This window comes from Hyaena hyaena, unplaced genomic scaffold, assembly GCF_003009895.1.
Source record: "Hyaena hyaena isolate Hyena2069 unplaced genomic scaffold, ASM300989v1 scaffold_351, whole genome shotgun sequence".
Taxonomy (NCBI): domain Eukaryota; kingdom Metazoa; phylum Chordata; class Mammalia; order Carnivora; family Hyaenidae; genus Hyaena; species Hyaena hyaena.
In genome coordinates, this window is record NW_024080983.1 from 825,543 (window position 1) to 841,868 (window position 16,326).

Below are 16,326 nucleotides of genomic sequence, written 5' to 3' on the forward strand. Positions count from 1 at the left end.
TAAAAAGTACTTCAAGAAAAATAATCTCAAGTACACTGGCTCTTCACACTATACTATCCGAAGTTTGGTAAAGATGCAGTTTACAGTGCGTAGCTTTTCAACGTATTTACATTGTTTATATATATGCTTCTGTTGTGAGAAACAGGTGAAAAGGTTTTCGAAGTCTATCGTATCCAGGTAAACAGCTTTCTCTGATGGCTTCATGGGAAGCACAGATTACCATTTATCATCTCTATATTGGAGCTGAATTACCCTTATCAAACAAACCAAGGGCAGCAATGAAAAGGTTCAAGATAGTGATACAATTGCTCCTGAGCTAGCCGCGTCAGATATTTCATTTCAGTTTGAAAAGCATTCATTAGGGGTGCCTGGGTGGCTCAATTGGTTGAGTGTCTGACTTCAGCTCAGGTCATGATCTCACGGTTTGTGGGTTCGAGCCCCGCGTCGGGCTCTGTGCTGACAGCTCGGAGCCTGGAGCCTGCTTCGGCTTCTGGGTCTCCCTCTCTCTCTGACCCTCCCCTACTAGCTCTCTCTCTCTCTCTCTCCCTCTCTCTCTCTTTCGGAAATAAATAAAAACATTAAAAATTAAAAAAAAAAGAAAAGCATTCATTATTTGATAAAAAGTGCACCTAGAACAGGTAGGTGAAACCACCACGACTTCCCTTCTGTTTTATGGTTTAGAGGAAGTTAATTTGAGATGTTGTGAGAAGAAAAGGCAGAAACATGCCTCTCAGTTTCAACACCTTTAACTAATGACGAAAGCCACTTTTGTATCAAGTAAGCACCTAATTAGACAAATTGCAGACAAGGTCATCCACCTGAGAAGGGTGTTTTTAAGTCAAGTTTCGATATCTCACCTTCTTGAAAGGAGGACAGGGAGTCTGCTGAAGGGACAGCTTGTTCGCCTAACAGACAGAGGTTATTCTAAACCTCCGTTATACCTGGGAAAGACACATTTGCTTGAAGAGAAAATAGGAGAAAACTTCGCTGTGTTAATGTCAAAGATTACTCCAAGTGAAATTAAGAAGCAATTGACTAACTTCAAAATTCTAATCTTTTTCCTTGCACTGGAAGCAAGGACTCAGACTAAAGAGGGGATGCATATTGCTCGAATGCTTTACAGGCTTGCAAAACAGGAGAGCAATGCGGTCGGCCAATGTTGTAAGTATCTCGATTTAAGGGGCAAGGAATTAAAATGAAAATAGCAAATATGTGACTAGCAACCCATAGAGTATAAAGGTGTGTATCTGCTAATACCTCAAAAGTGTGTTCTGTAAATTAGACGGTTAACGATCCTTTTTTGGTTTGTACTCAGGCCTCAGGACTTCAGTGTCGGTGACACTAAAAACCGTAGAGATAATAATGCCAATATTTATTAATGATTTCTTAATCAAAAGAATGAAATCAAAGTTTAATGAAACCTAAAAGATAAACAGAGTGGATTCATCATTCACTGAAATTGATTATCATTATGCAAAATAAAACCAGCACACACATTCTGAACATCAAAGAAATTTCAGTTCAGCCGTCAAAATCATCCACTCTGAGAAATGCTTCCTAATCTACCACAGGAAAATGGACAGTTCAATATCCCATGTGTTTATTTCCTTCAAGTGGAGGTGATAATATCACAAAACATTCTAGATTCTTACTACATAAAGATCTAATCCATCTAAGAATAATCATTTGTCAGAAACTAAGTTACTGAAAATTTCATGTGGGATTCAGACATCCCGTACCTTTTTAAATTAAGTAAATATATTGAAAATTTCTGGAGCTGGAATCAATGTATACTTTTGATCATGCTGCTCTGTGGGGAGTTGAACTGAGGTATCGAGACTTCTCTGTGTGATTTGGAACTGTGGATTACCTTCTTGCTTGGCTCCCAGCCACTGAAGTTTCCATTCTTCTTCTCTGGCCATTCTCTGTGGCTTCTGTTCCTCTTTGTATACTCTAAATATTGGTGCCTTTCCCAGGACAGGACAAGTCATTGACTCTTTACTCTATATTGTCTTCCCTAGCCATTATACTCTCACCTCATGGCTTCAACTACCACTACTCTTTTGAAAAATATTTTTAATGTTTATTTTTGAGGGACTGAGAGAGAGCAAGAGCAGGGAGGGGCAGGAGAGAGGGAGACACAGAATCCGAAGCAGGCTCCCGGCTCTGAGCTGTCACCACAGAACCCGATGAACTCACAAACCATGAGATCATGACCTGAGCTGAAGTCAGACACTTAACCGACTGAGCCACCCAGGTGCCCCCACTACTTTTTAAAAAAATTTTTTTCACGTTTATTTATTTTTGAGAGACAGAGAGAGACAGCGCACAAGCAGAGGAGGGTCAGAGAGAGAGGGAGACACAGAATGTGAAGCAGGCTCTAGGCTCTGAGCTGTCAGCGCAGAGCCCGATGCGGGGCTCAAACCCATGAACCGCGAGACCATGACCTGAGCCAAAGTCGGACGCTTAACTGACTGAGCCACCCAGGCGTGCCTCAACTACCACTACTCTTAATGGCACATCTCTCATTCCATCCCACACAGATAATGCATGTATAGCAGCTCTTCTGTCTAATGTGGTCATCACTACACTGTCAGATCAACGTATCCCTGTTAAATGATTCACATGAGAAAACTCAGCAAAGGAAAATAGAATGCTGGTCTCCTGAGTCACCAATCAAGTGGACTGTCAGCCTTATAATACTGCTTCTAAGAGGCGATGTGACACTGTAAGAAAATGACTGGCTGCTACGTGTTGCTTAGGTTTTGGTCATGAACTAGAATAAGACCCGTTTGTATTCTTTTATCTGTATAGCCTAGGGGAAGCCTCACTCCACAAACTCATATTGACTTCTGAGACTTCATGCACCTGAAATTATCACACAATCCATCTGATATCTAACTTAAGTGTTTTTCTATGGATCCTGAGCCATAGTAAATATTCCTTGTTTTGCTGATAACTTTGAAGCTAATCCCCCCGCCCTTTGATTTGTAATGCACACATGCCCACGTCTATTAGCGGAAAGTAATCAGAACAAGATCAGCTCTTTTATAGAGTGCTTACCTCCCACTAGGCACAGTAATCCTGTGAGTGCTATGATGACCAAAACACAGATAGGAAAACCAGTCTCCAGAGCTACAGTGTAATTTCTCCAAAGTTGTACAGAGAGCAGCCGAGTCAGGATTCAGAACCTAGTCTCCCGCCACAATGCTGTAGAAGGTAACGAGTCTTGGTTAGTGTTTGGATAATCTACTCATTTGAACCTCTGTCAGTAGCGGGCCTGCTTGAACTCCCTCATGTCGACGTTTTAACTTAGATAGAAATGGGTTTAAATCGCTGGTCTCATTACCTAGTCCCACAGCTGTGGTCAAAACACAACAAGCCATAATTTTCTCTGCTGTAAACTGACATAAGAATACCTATCTCACAGCACTGGGGTGAGAACTGAGTCAGAAATTTATGATAAAGAACCTGCTATGCCCGGAACACACCCCACGATAGACAACTCTTAAGGCTCTTGCTCCCCGTCCCCGTTCCCCCCCAGCTCCAGCACCCACCCCTTGTCATAGCGGTGTGCTTTTATCTCTGCGTGCTCTGTGAGATCTGCCCAAAGTCAGGAACTCTAAGTAACAGGCCGCGGTAGAACACGTCAGCTGGAATTGAAGACCCTACCTTGATTTGTTCCATATTTCAGGCCGTACCCACCCTTCCAGGCATCGGTTGGCTCCCCAGTCTTTTAGCTAATGGAACGCTTTGTGTTGTTAAACACTGATGCCTCCAGATAGTCCCTTCTGGAAGGTATTTCCTGACAAGTTATAGCCCCCAAAACCCAGGACAGAAAGAGATGTCCCTCTAGGGACAGGCCAATTTCTATATGAGGAAATCCTCATCAGAGCAGAGCGGCTACGACTTGAGAGAAGAGTGCAGAGATTGCAGAGGTTGGACACTCTTGGGTACAGCCTTCTGAGCCGAACTTGAAAAGCCTGAAGGACATCAGGCAAAAATCTCATCACGGGAAAAGAAGGTCAAAGCATCTGGCTTGTCGAATGAAAGAAGCCACCTTGCCCTTTGAGAAATAGCACAGAGGTACTATTAAGCATGCAAGCTAATTTGTAAGGTCACCTCTCAGGAATATAAATAAAAATGCTAATAAATGAATATGTAGCAGAGGCATCCATAACTTTCGATGTGTAAAGATGATTCAGAAAGATATTTTAATGGAATCAGCCAGTAAATGAAAATGTACCTTTCATTCTAAAAGTGAGGGAGAGCTTTAATCAATCACATGCTAATAATGTAATAATATTGATATGTACTGATTTAAAGAACATTGCATCGAAATGTTTACTTTGTCAAAGACCATCTCCTGTGATATGGCTTTTTGACACCTAATTTGACATTCTGACTGTACGTGTGTCGTCTACAGGGATTTTATAAGAAAACAAATGTCTTTGTTTTTGCTCCTGCCATAATATGAGGAGTGATGATAAACTGGTGTAAAGAGGTGATATGAAAATGATTATATGAAAAGAATTCTTTCTGAGTTTTTATTTTTATTTTTTATAGTTTATTGTCCAGTTGGTTTCCATATAACACCCAGTGCTCATCCCCACAAGTGCCCTCCTCCGTGCCCATCACCCCCTTCCCCTCCCCCCCCAGTCCTCAGTTTGTTCTCAGCATTCAAGAGTCTCTCATGGTTTGCCTCTCTCCCACAATCTTTGCTCGTCTGAGCACATAACGGATTCCCTAAGATAAATCCAAGTAACAGTGTCAAGCAAGGTCAATGAAGAAACTTAGTGAAATGAAAATGTGGACCGTTTGAAAAATCATGGCATTCTGTGCAAATTTCTAAACATCTATGTTTTAAGGATGCTTTTGCATTAAAGGTTAAAAAAGACACTAGCAATTCATATTATTTCTTATAGGCTTTTATTTTTTTTAACGTGTACAAGTGTGACTCAAAGATACTGAATCCTCGATATGTTGTTTTTTTTTTTAAGGGAGTGAAAACACAAGTTTTAGGTGTAAAAGAGATCAGATGAGACAGCTTCAAAGGCACAGAAAAGCAAAGGAAAAGGAAAAGAGAAATAAAGAAACAAAAATAACAAAATTAAACAGACATAAAGCAACAGAAATCAAAGGAACACAAACACACCAAAAATGAAAATTAAAATAAAAATAAACATAAAAAGAAGGAAAAATTAAAAGGGTAATCCTGAATGTTTCAACAGAGTGGTTTCCTCCCTTTAGAATCCTAGAGCAAGGAACTCAGTACTTTCTCTAAGCTTATATTTATTTATTCTGATCCTAGCACTATTCTAGTGCAAGGCTTGTACTTGCTGCTGGTCATAATCTTTTATTAATCTTTTAATGTGAGCCAGCTTGTTATAAAGGTACTGGCATCTATGCTTTTCTTCATAGTAATTAGGATGAATCCGTTTCATCTTCTCATACTTTAGAGATATTTTCTTATTAATCTTCTGATACTTTCTTGAGTCTGGAGAGAGGTGCTTCCTTTTTGAATCCAGGTGAATAAATTCTTGAGATAAAGATACCATCTTGGTATACAAGGCATAATATTCATCATATTCTGCTCTAAATTCCTGCTCATAGTGTCGACGTTGCTCAGAAGAGCTTATAGTGACATAGTTGGCCAAATAATCGGGGAAGTCAGATGCTGAACAAGTCTTATCAGAAGCAGTGGAAACCTCTTCAGCAACTTCATTAGGGTTTGGCTGAGCACTTTCCCCCTGTCTTTCCAGTTCTGGCTTCTGTGTCTCCGTCTCCATCATCTCAATATTACACTCTTGCTTCTTTGCTTTGAGTTCTCTAAATTTAGATTTGGACTTCTTGTGGGACTTCGATTGCTTTTTCTTCTTAAGCTTTAGATACTTCCTTCGAACAGAGATGGGGGTTAATGTTTCCAGGGAAGTATGTTTTCTCTGCGCCCCCACAAAGATTTTCCTATTTTGAATAGAACTGTTAACACCTGGATCTTGAGCACCAGGGCCTCTCGCAAAGCTACAAGATTTGCTGTTGGAACATTTAGGCTGAGGAGGATTTGGAAGGGGATGGTGGGCTGGGGGCAGTGGAGGAGGGAGAGAATTGGCCGCAGCACCAGAAGGTTGCGAGAGGCCTACAGTAGAATTTGTGCTGGTGTTACCGGAATGACTATTTGACATTGACTGTGTTGCCGTAGTCAGGTGAGATATTCGAACTTTTTTCCTTGATAAATTAATATGAGATAAATTGTAAAACTGATCCTCCCATGTTTTATCTACACCAGAACCTCGAGAAGATTCTGTGTGTTTGGTGCCAGAAGCATTCTGAAATGTGTCTGCTTTTCTGGAAAGCACCAGCTCCAACGACTGCCTGTCTAGCTCATTATAACCAGGCCAGTCTTTCTGGAGCTCTTTATAAATATGATCCTTTAAGGTATACGAAAAATTCTGAGTATTCAAATTGGCCACTTGGAATAGAATTTCCCCGAGGGAGTTCTTTTCATCTCTGGGGATGCCGTCTTTCTGGAGTCGAAGAAGCAGTTCAGGTTTCTTATAGTCCTTCAGGGCCAGTAAGTGAATCACCCTATCCCTATAGGGTCTCATGTGGATGCTGTTGGCAACTCTTGATTTTCGAATTGTGTATGCAGGGTTAATGGGAGTTGTTCTTTTTCTCTCAGGCACCGGATCAGGAACGGTTTGCGGTGCTTTCCGAACTGGGACCCTTTTCTGTACACGTAGTTTTCTAAATCTTTCCCACTTGTTCAAGGATTCCTTCTCTGCTTGGGGCTTTCTCACCTGTGTCATCTGATAAGAGTTGGTTGTTTCACATGCCATCCCTTTATCTTCCATGAAGCTCAGACAACTGAGCGGTGAGGAGGTATAGACTGAGCTAGTTTGTTGGGTCAGGTCTTGATTGTCGTTGTTACCTACATCTGACAACAGAACGGTTAAGTTGTATTTTCCAGAGGGCGAATTGTTTGGGGGGGGGTTGATGAGCTCTTCCAGTCCTTCGAACTGAAAAGAAGCTTGAGGGGACACAGTATTCTCGTAGTTTTGATAATAGTCAAGTGCCTGAGTATGGTCTCGATAGTCGTCGTTACCCATATCTGACAGCAGAAAGTTGAAGTTGTATTTTTCAGTAGGTGAATCATCCGGGGGGGTTTTGATGAGCTCTTCCAGTCCGTCGAACTGGAAAGAAGCCTGAGGTACTGTGTTCTCATAGTTCTGATAATAGGTAAGTGCCTGAGTGTCAGGTCTGGGAAGCTGCACAGGAAACCCAGTGACATGGTCCTGCCTTGGCTCTAGGCCATTTGCCCTGCCTACGTCCACGTCTCCTTCGTGGTGTACCACTGTTCCTAGTGCTCTGCCTCCATAGGCTGCCATATAGTCGTATCTGCAAAGATCAAAGTTCAAACAGTAAAATAGTTTAGAAAGTGATGCTTCTCCTTGACAAGACTTTTATTTCCTACCACAATCATTTCTAAAACCATAATTCTAAAAGATTTTTCCCAATGGGACAAACACAAGAAGTGCCTGGTTGAGACGGAAGCTGCAGAGGTAAAGCTAGTTACAAAGATCTAATCACTTTCCAGTGTTCTCCCTTTCACATTTTACTTGGTCTTTAGGAGGAACTGTTAACCCCCACTGGCAAGTGCTAAATTATTCTCTGAGTTCAGCACATGAAACTGCTCTCCTCCCAGTAAGTCCAACATCACAGAGAGGCATTTGGCGAGGGGGTTGATAGGTGGTACAAGCAGTAAGTCCTCCTTGCATTTACTCTGACGTGTAAGTGGGCTGTTGAGACCCTCTTGGGTCTAGAGCCTGGCCTAAATCAACGGGGGCTCTCAGTGGATAGCTAAATATATCATTTTGTAATAATAGTGTATAAAAGGAAAAATTTTACAGTTTCTCTTACCTGTTTCTCTTTCTCAACTTCACCTAACCATTACCAATGAGTGGCAGGAGTGTCCATCTCCTTAGCTTGCCACTTACGTCCATTACTCTGTTTCTCTGCACCCCTCCCGTAGAAGAGCCTCAGCAAACCATGGGATGAGCCAGGTAAAATTACCCATGCCGGAAAAAATCTTGCAGCTAGGCATTCTAGAGGTGCACAGTTTAATCACAGAATATACACAGATTGTGGGAAATCATTCCAACCAGTTTCCCTCCAAAATCTATTGGGCACGCTTCTCCCTCCTTACCCCTTCCCACTCCCAGGCCACCTTATTTTCAGATTTGCCTACCCTAACTGATGGCATCACTCTTCACTTTATCACTCATCTAGAAAAAGCTCAGCAGCATCTTCTACTCTTCCCTCAAACATACTTTTCATTGGTTTCCCTCCAAAAACCTAATCAGCTGCCAAATTCCCCGTTCATCCAATAGATAGTTACTGAGTGCCTATCATGTGCAGAGAGTGTTCAAGATGCTTGGGGATACTGCAATGACCAAAAATCCTTGCTCTCATGATGCCTACCTTCTTGTCAAGTTTTTCTGCACATCTCAAGTCCACCCCTTCATCTCTCGCACCACAGCCATTGTCTTAACCCTCTTATCCCATCCCCAATCTGCCTTAGAGTTTGTACCATGTATCCAAATGCTACATGGATATGTTTACTATTCTCTGAATATGCCCCCAGGCTTGTTCCTATAGTAGCCTTTTACTTGATTTCCTCTGCTCACTAATATCCCCCCCCCCCGCTCCCACATCTTTGCTTGCTTCCTCCTTCACTTTACTCCTTTTCTTGTATGCCCATTCTGTCTAAAATAATAATATATGCACCTACCCACTCCAGTGTTCTTCTACTATCTCTTTGTTATAGAATATATACTACCTGAAACTACGTTACAGATCACTGTTTAATGTAAGTCACCCTTACCAGATTATGAGCTTAATGAGGGCTTGGATTTTACCAGTCTTCAGCACTGCTGTATCTCCAGAGCCTAGAACAGTGCCTGGCACACACGGTAAGTACTCGGTATGTATTTGTTCATCAAATGAACACATCAACACCCTCTACTTTAAAATCGCACCCGTGTTGGGGTCAGCCCATTAAATTTCTAATCAACCTTAGACACCTAGCTCCGATGTCACATCACCTAGGAGATTTTCCTCTATGTCACCTCTATGAAAACACCTCAAACTGCATCACATACCATTTATGTGCCCGTCACCTCCAACTAGACTCTGACGTCTGCATCTCTGGCAACTACACTTGACTCAAATATGCCTGACGCTTCCTCTTTGTCCGCAATACCTCACTCTGGAAGTAGCAGGTGCATAGCAGAAGGCACTCTCTCAGTGCTTGTTGAAAGAATGAATAACAGTAACTTTGCACTTCTCCCAGCAAAGAGAGATTACTGTCACATCAAGAAGTCATATTAAGTCTGTTAATATCAGAGAAACGTTCTGTTCTTTAAGATTTTTTTCATGGTCCTGTTAACTTCACAGTATATTTGTGTTTTAAAAAGTCAAACCACTGCTGCAGAGAGAATGTAAAATAGGTCCTCAGAAAACCAATGAACTGCTGAACTACACTCAGCAATATAGTGTTCTAATGTATGCACACATGCTTCATGTGATTCTTCCTGGAGACCTCGAGTCGGCACAGAAAGAGATAATATATCTTTCAGTATCTTTAAGTCTGCGGCCTTTGGGAGAACAAATAAAATATTTTGGGGTCAGCCCAGTTCTCAGCAGAAATAACAACAAAATATCCCTTAACATAAGACTGGGGAGTGGAGCACATTATGACAAAAAGTGCAAAATGGTAGTGATAGACATAAGAGGACCCGAAAACATGAAGAATTCATGACTTCTGAAAAGAAAACCAAATACTGTAGGAATGCCAAGTATTTTTAAATTACTACATGCATTTAGTACAATTATAAAAACAACTGGAGCAGGATTTTTTTTCTTTAAACCTGTCAAAACTCTTCTAAATTCAACTGTAAGAAAAGCTAGAAGAATTTCACAAAGGAGAGTAAGAGCAGGGAATTAACTCTACCTGAGATTATAACATAAAGACAGACTAGTTAAAAGAGGAACTAGGATAAGAAGAGAGAGAAAATAAATGATAATGAACAGATACCTGAGGCCCAGAGCTCAGGAATTAGATGATTTAAAAGACCATCTGTAATCAATGTAGAAAAAGGTAGATTACATGAACATTGCTTAAGACAAATTGTCAACATTTTAATAAAAATATAAAATTGGGATCTCCCTTCATACTATATTACAGAACAAATTCCAGATTTATTGAAGAATTAAAATATGAAGCCATAAAAGCAACAAAAGACTTGAAACTTTAGAGTAATGGCAATAATCACATAGAAAAATATGAGCATACTTTATTGCATACAAAATAATTATCACATAAATAGCACTCACATTTTATCTCTTCCAGCCCCAAAATTGGTATCAAAATAAGGCAGGCGCACAGGACAATTTGTTTGCATGGGTGTAAAGAAAAAGTTAATTGATCAAATGATTGAATACTATCCTAACTTTCTGATTAAGGACATAGCAATAATAAATTATATTCCTACAAAACTGAATTTCTTTTGTACATTGTCTAGCTTACCATGTTGTTACCACCACAGAATAGATGTTTTATTTCACAAGGCACTATGCAACTGGATCGGAGGAACAAATAAAATGACCACCCAACTAATATATTTTGAAAGGTCATCAGACAATCGCTGTCCCATTTTGTCAAGCCCCTCATAAATCCACCTGGTTCTCTAGCAAATGCTGAAGCAGTTAAAATGACTGAACATCATTAATCAGTCTCAAAGTAATATACAGTTGACCCTTGAACAACACAGGGGGTAGGAGTTCCAATCCTCTGCACCATGAAAACTCCACATATGACTTTGGGCTCCCCCAAACGTTACCTACTAATAGCCTATTATTGACCAAAGCCTTACCAATAACAGAAAGAGTGGATTAACACACACTTTGTACATTTTATGTAGAATACGCTGTGTTCTGACAGTAAAGTGAGCTAGAGAAAAGAAACTGTTATTAAGAAAGTCACAAGGAAGAGAAAACACATTTACAGCACTGTATATCTATAGCTATAGGATACAGATATATAGATATATGCGACACATAAGTGCAGCCACGAAGCAGCTCAAACCTGTGCTGTTTAAGGGTCAACTGCACTGATTTCTTATTATACCTTGATAATACTTCAAAATCTGCCTTTGACCACTGCTACTCAAACCAATGAGCCCACCAAACCGCAAACTGGACAATCCTGTGTGAGAGAGCAGGAGGCACAGGGCATCCTGTATCTCACCAGGTATCCAGTATCTCACGGATACCCCACTCTATAGCCATTTACTGGCTTTGTAGTAACATTTGGATCATTCTTACTAGTTATCAAACCTCTTGAGGTCTGGCCTCGTTTAGAACTAATTCCATTTCTCACCTATCCATTATTTTTGGTCATCATCCAAGTATAAGCTCCAAGAGAGCTCTACTTCATGTGTCTTCACACTTCTCTGAGTTTCTTTCGCTAGGTATCGTCTACATTCCTACCCTTCTAGAACTCTGACATCACAGTTAGCAATCTCCTCAGTATTCTCTACCTCTAATCTTAAAGTGAAACTCCATTTTCCCCAAGGATGCTCCTTCATCTACAGCCCTCTCAAAATAAGCCAACTGGTCTTCTCTGACTTAGTGTACCTCAAGGTTGACTCATATATGCCAAGTGCACATATATTAATATGTATGCTAACAACGTTAATGGCTTGGACAGGCAATATTTCCACTAAAATTTGAAAACACAGACTTGCATGTATTATGCTCATGTTTTTGGTACACGTTTCAGTGTATCTATATTCATTGATTAGAGATGAACCTTACCTTATTCTTCAGGTGACTGTAATGCTTCTTGATTTTTGATTCAGAATTTCATAGACTTGTGGAATAATCTCTTCCATATTCTCAAATCTCTTCTCTCAAATGTTTCACAGTAAACTGCAGTAGTGCTATGTTTTCTTAGGACTACACTGAAACAGACAAGACCATTGGAAACGCTCTTGTTAAACCAGCGTGTGGACTAGGATTAATTTCATACTCCCCTTGTGCAGAAACCCTTGTCGGAGTAGATTCTTTTCCTACCTTCCTAATTACTCCCTGAAATTCCCTTGTACTTAGTGCTCAGGTCCTTGTTTCTTCCAAAGCCATGTTGAATTTTTTTTCCTGTCTGGCTTTGTAGAGAGTGAGACAAGCCCAGTATCAAGACCTCCCAGGAACCTGAGATAGTAACCATTCTCCTCTATTTTGATTGATCTCCTCAACAGTGGTAGTCATTTAACTTTCCATTTCTCTCCACGTGGTTTTTGGCTGTCCATTCAGAACAGAATATTATAAATACAAATATTTTTCAAAGCACTGATAATAGCTCTAAAAATGCCTCCTTGCTAAGTAAAATGCCATTGGGACTGACCTTTTCACAATCATGTAATAATCTTAGCCAGGCCTACCTAGCCCATTCTCAAATGGCATTTTGGGCAACTGTACACACATACTGTGCTCCAGCAAAGCCCAGCATGTATAGGGCCCTTTGCGTATTTGCTGGATTGATGCAGTAACTCTGTGTTCTATCTTTTTTTTTTTTCAAGTTTTTATTTAAATTCCAGTTCATTGACATACAGTGTAATATTAGTTTTAGGTGTAGAACTTAGTGATTCATTATTTGCATACAATACCCAGTTGCTCATCCCAACAAGAGCCCTCCTTAATGCCCATCACCCATTTAGTGCCCCCCCACCCCCACTGACCTCTCCAGTTCCCTCAGTTTGTTCTCTATAGTTATGAGTCTGTTTTCCGGTTTGCCCCACTTTTTTTCTTTTTTCCCTTGTTTTAATGCTTTGTTTGTTAAATTTCACATATGAGTGAAATCATCTGGTATTTATATATCTCCGACTCACCTATTTCACTTAGCATAATACTCTCTAGCTACATCCACATGGTTGCCACTGGCAAGATTTCATTCTTTTTACAGCTGAGTAATATTCCACAGTATATATACCTCTTCTTTGTCCATTCATCAGTCAATGGAAATTTAGGCTCTTTCTATAATTAGGCTATTGGTGATACTGATGCTATAAACAACAGGATGCATGGACCACTTCCAATCAGTATTTTTGTATCCTTTGGGTAAATACCTAGTAGTGCAATTGCTGGATCATAAGGTAGTTCTAATTTTTAACATTTGAGGAAACTCCCTACTATTTTCCAGAGTGGCTACAAGAGTTTCCATTCCCACCAACAGTGTAAGAGTGCACCTTTCACTGCATCCTCACCAACACCAGTTGTTGTGCTGTTAAGTTTAGCCATTCTGACTGATGTGAAGTGACATCTCACTATAGTTTTGATTTGTATTTCCCTAATGATGAGTGATGTTAAGCATCTTTTCATGTGTCTATTAGCCATCTATAGGTCTTCTTTGGAAAAATATCTATTCATGTCTTCTGCCCATTTTTTAACTGAATTATTGGGGTTTTGGGTGTTAAGTTTTATAAGTTATTTATATATTTTGGATACTAACCCTTCATCAGATATGTCATTTGCAAATATCTTCTCCCACCTGAAGGTTGACTCTTAGTTTTTTAAATTGTTTCCTTCACTGTGCAGAGGCATTTTATCTTCATGTTGTCCCAATAGTTCATTTTTGCTTTTGTCTCCCTTGCTTCAGGAGACATATCTGGTAGGAAATTGCCATGGCTGATGTCAAAGAGGTTACTACCTGTGTTCTCCTCTAGGATTTTGATGGTTTCAGGCCTCACATTTAGGTCTTTAATTCATATCAAATTTATTTTTTTTGTATGGTGTAAGAATGTGGTTCATTTTCAGTCTTTGGCATATTGCTGTCCAGTCTTCCCAACACTATTTGCTGAAGAGACTGTCTTTTTCTCCACTGGATATTCTCTCCAGCTTTGTCAAAGGTAGCTGACCATGTAGTTGTGGATCCATTCCTGGGGTTTCTATTCTGTTCCATTGATCTATGTGTCTGGTTTTGTGCCAGTACCATATTGTCTTGACCACTACAGTTTTGTAATATAGATTGAAGTCCAGAATTCTGAGGTCTCCAGCTTTTTTTTTTAATGTTTATTTATTTTTGAGAGGGAGAGACAGACAGAGCATGAGTGGGGGAGGGCAGAGAGGGAGGGAGGGAGACACAGAACTTAAAGCAGACTCCAGACTCTGAGCTATTATCAGCAAAGATCCCAATGCAGGGCTCAAAATCACAGACCATGAGGTCATGACCTAAGCCAAAGCCGGACACGTAACTGACTGAGCCACCTAGGCCCCCCTCCAGCTTAGCTTTTCTTTCTCAAGATTGCTTTGGCTATCTGGAGTCTTTTATGGCTCCATACAAATTTTAGGACTGTTTGTTCTAGCTCTGTGACAAATGCTGGTGGTATTTTGATAGGGATTGTATTAAACGTGTAGATTGCTTTGGGTAGTATGAATTTAAACATTACTTGTTCTTCCAACCCATGAGAATGGAATGTTTTTCCATTTCTTTGTGTCATCTTCAATTTCTTTCATCACATTTATACATAGTTTTAAGAGTACAGGCCTTTTACCTCTTTGGTTATGTTTATACCTAGGTATCTTATTGTTTTATTGTGCAGTTGTAAGTGGGAATGATTCCTTAATTTCTCTTTCTGCCGCTTCATTATTGGGATATAGAAGTGCAACAATTTCTGTATGCTGATTTTGTATCCTGCAGCTTTACTGGATTCCTGTATCAGTTCTAGCAGGGTTTTTTGGTGGAGTCTTTTGGGTTTTCTACACAGAGTATCCTGTCATCTGCAAATAGTGAAAGTTGGACTTGGTCCTTGCTGATTTGGAGGCCTTTTGTTTCTTTTTTGTTGTCTGATTGCTGAGGCTAAGAATTCCAGTATTACGTGAAATAATAATGGTGAGAGTGGACGTCCTTGTCTTCCTTCTGACTGTAGAGGAAAGGCTCTCAATTTTTCCCCGTTGAGGATGACATTAGCTGTGAGTCTTTCATATACAGCCTTTATGATGTTCAGGTATGTTCCATCTATCCCTACTTTGTTGAGAGTTTTTATTGACAATAGATGCTGTACTTTGTCAAATGCTTTTTCTACATCTATTGGCAGGATCGTACGGTTCTAATCCTTCTTACTGATGTGATGTATCACATTGATTCATTTGTGAATAATTCTTTTAATGTACTGTTGGATTCAGTTTGCTATTGTTTGCTGAGACTGTTTGCATCCATGTTCATCAGGGATCTTGGCCCGTAGTTCTCTTTTTTAGTGGAGTCTGTCTGTTTTGGGAAGCAGGGTAGTACTGGCCTCATAGTATGATTTTGGAAGCTTTCCTTCCATTTATATTTTTTGGAATAGTTTGAGAAGAATATGTATTAACTCTTCTTTAAATGTCTGGTAGAATTCCCCTGAGAAGCCATCTGGCCCTGGACTTTTCTTTGTTGGGCGATTTTTGATTACCAATTCCATTTCTCTGCTGGTTATTGGTCTGTTTCAGTTTTCTATTTCTTCCTGTTTGAGTTTAGTAGTTTATATATTTCTAGGAATTTATCCATTTCTTCCATATTGTCTGATTTGTTGGCATAAAACTTTTCATAATATTATCTTATAATCATGTGTATTTTTGTGGTGTTGGTTGTGATTTCTCCTCTCTTGTTTGCGATTTCATTTATTTGGGTCCTTTCTCTATTTCCAGTAAGTCTGGCTGGGGGTTTCAATTCTATGACTATTTTCAAAGAACCAGGTGATCTGTTCTACTGGGGTGTTTTTGTTGCTATTGTTGCTGCTTTTATTTCTGTTCTATTCTTTATTATTTCCCTCCTCTGCTGGCTTTAGGCTTTGTTTATTATTCTTTTTCCAGCTCCTTTAGGTATAAGGTCAGGTTGTCAGTTTGAGATTCTTCTTGCTTCTTGAGGTAGGCCTATATTGCTGTATTTCTCTATTATGACTGCTTTTGTTGTATCCTGAAGGTTTTGGATCATTGTGTTTTCATGTTCATTTGTTTCCATGTATTTTAAAAATTTCTTCTTTAATGTCCTGGTTGACCCATTCATTCATTCGTAGCATGTTATTTAACCTCCATGTGTTTGTGGTCTTTGCAAATTTTTCCTGTGGTTGGCTTACAGTTTCATAGCATTGTGGTCAAAAAATACGCATGGCATGATCTTCTCAATCTTTTTGTACTTATTGAGGTGTGACTTGTGACTTAGTATGTGATCTATTCTGGAGAATGTCCCATGTACACTTGAAAAGAATGTGTATTCGGCTGCTTTTTGGATAAAAGCTC

At 39.9% G+C, this 16,326-nt stretch overlaps 1 protein-coding gene across 1 annotated transcript in view; it reads right to left on the minus strand.

Moving 5' to 3' along the window:
* Window positions 1-5,174: 5,174 nt before the first annotated feature.
* Window positions 5,175-16,326, minus strand: part of LOC120243669 (RNA polymerase II elongation factor ELL2-like) — an 88,784-nt gene continuing 77,632 nt past the window's right edge. The window contains exon 3 of the mRNA XM_039249904.1: window positions 5,175-7,395. Within this exon, the coding sequence (XP_039105835.1) occupies window positions 5,319-7,395 (2,077 nt within the window). The 3' untranslated portion in view covers window positions 5,175-5,318. The remainder of the gene's footprint in view (window positions 7,396-16,326) is intronic.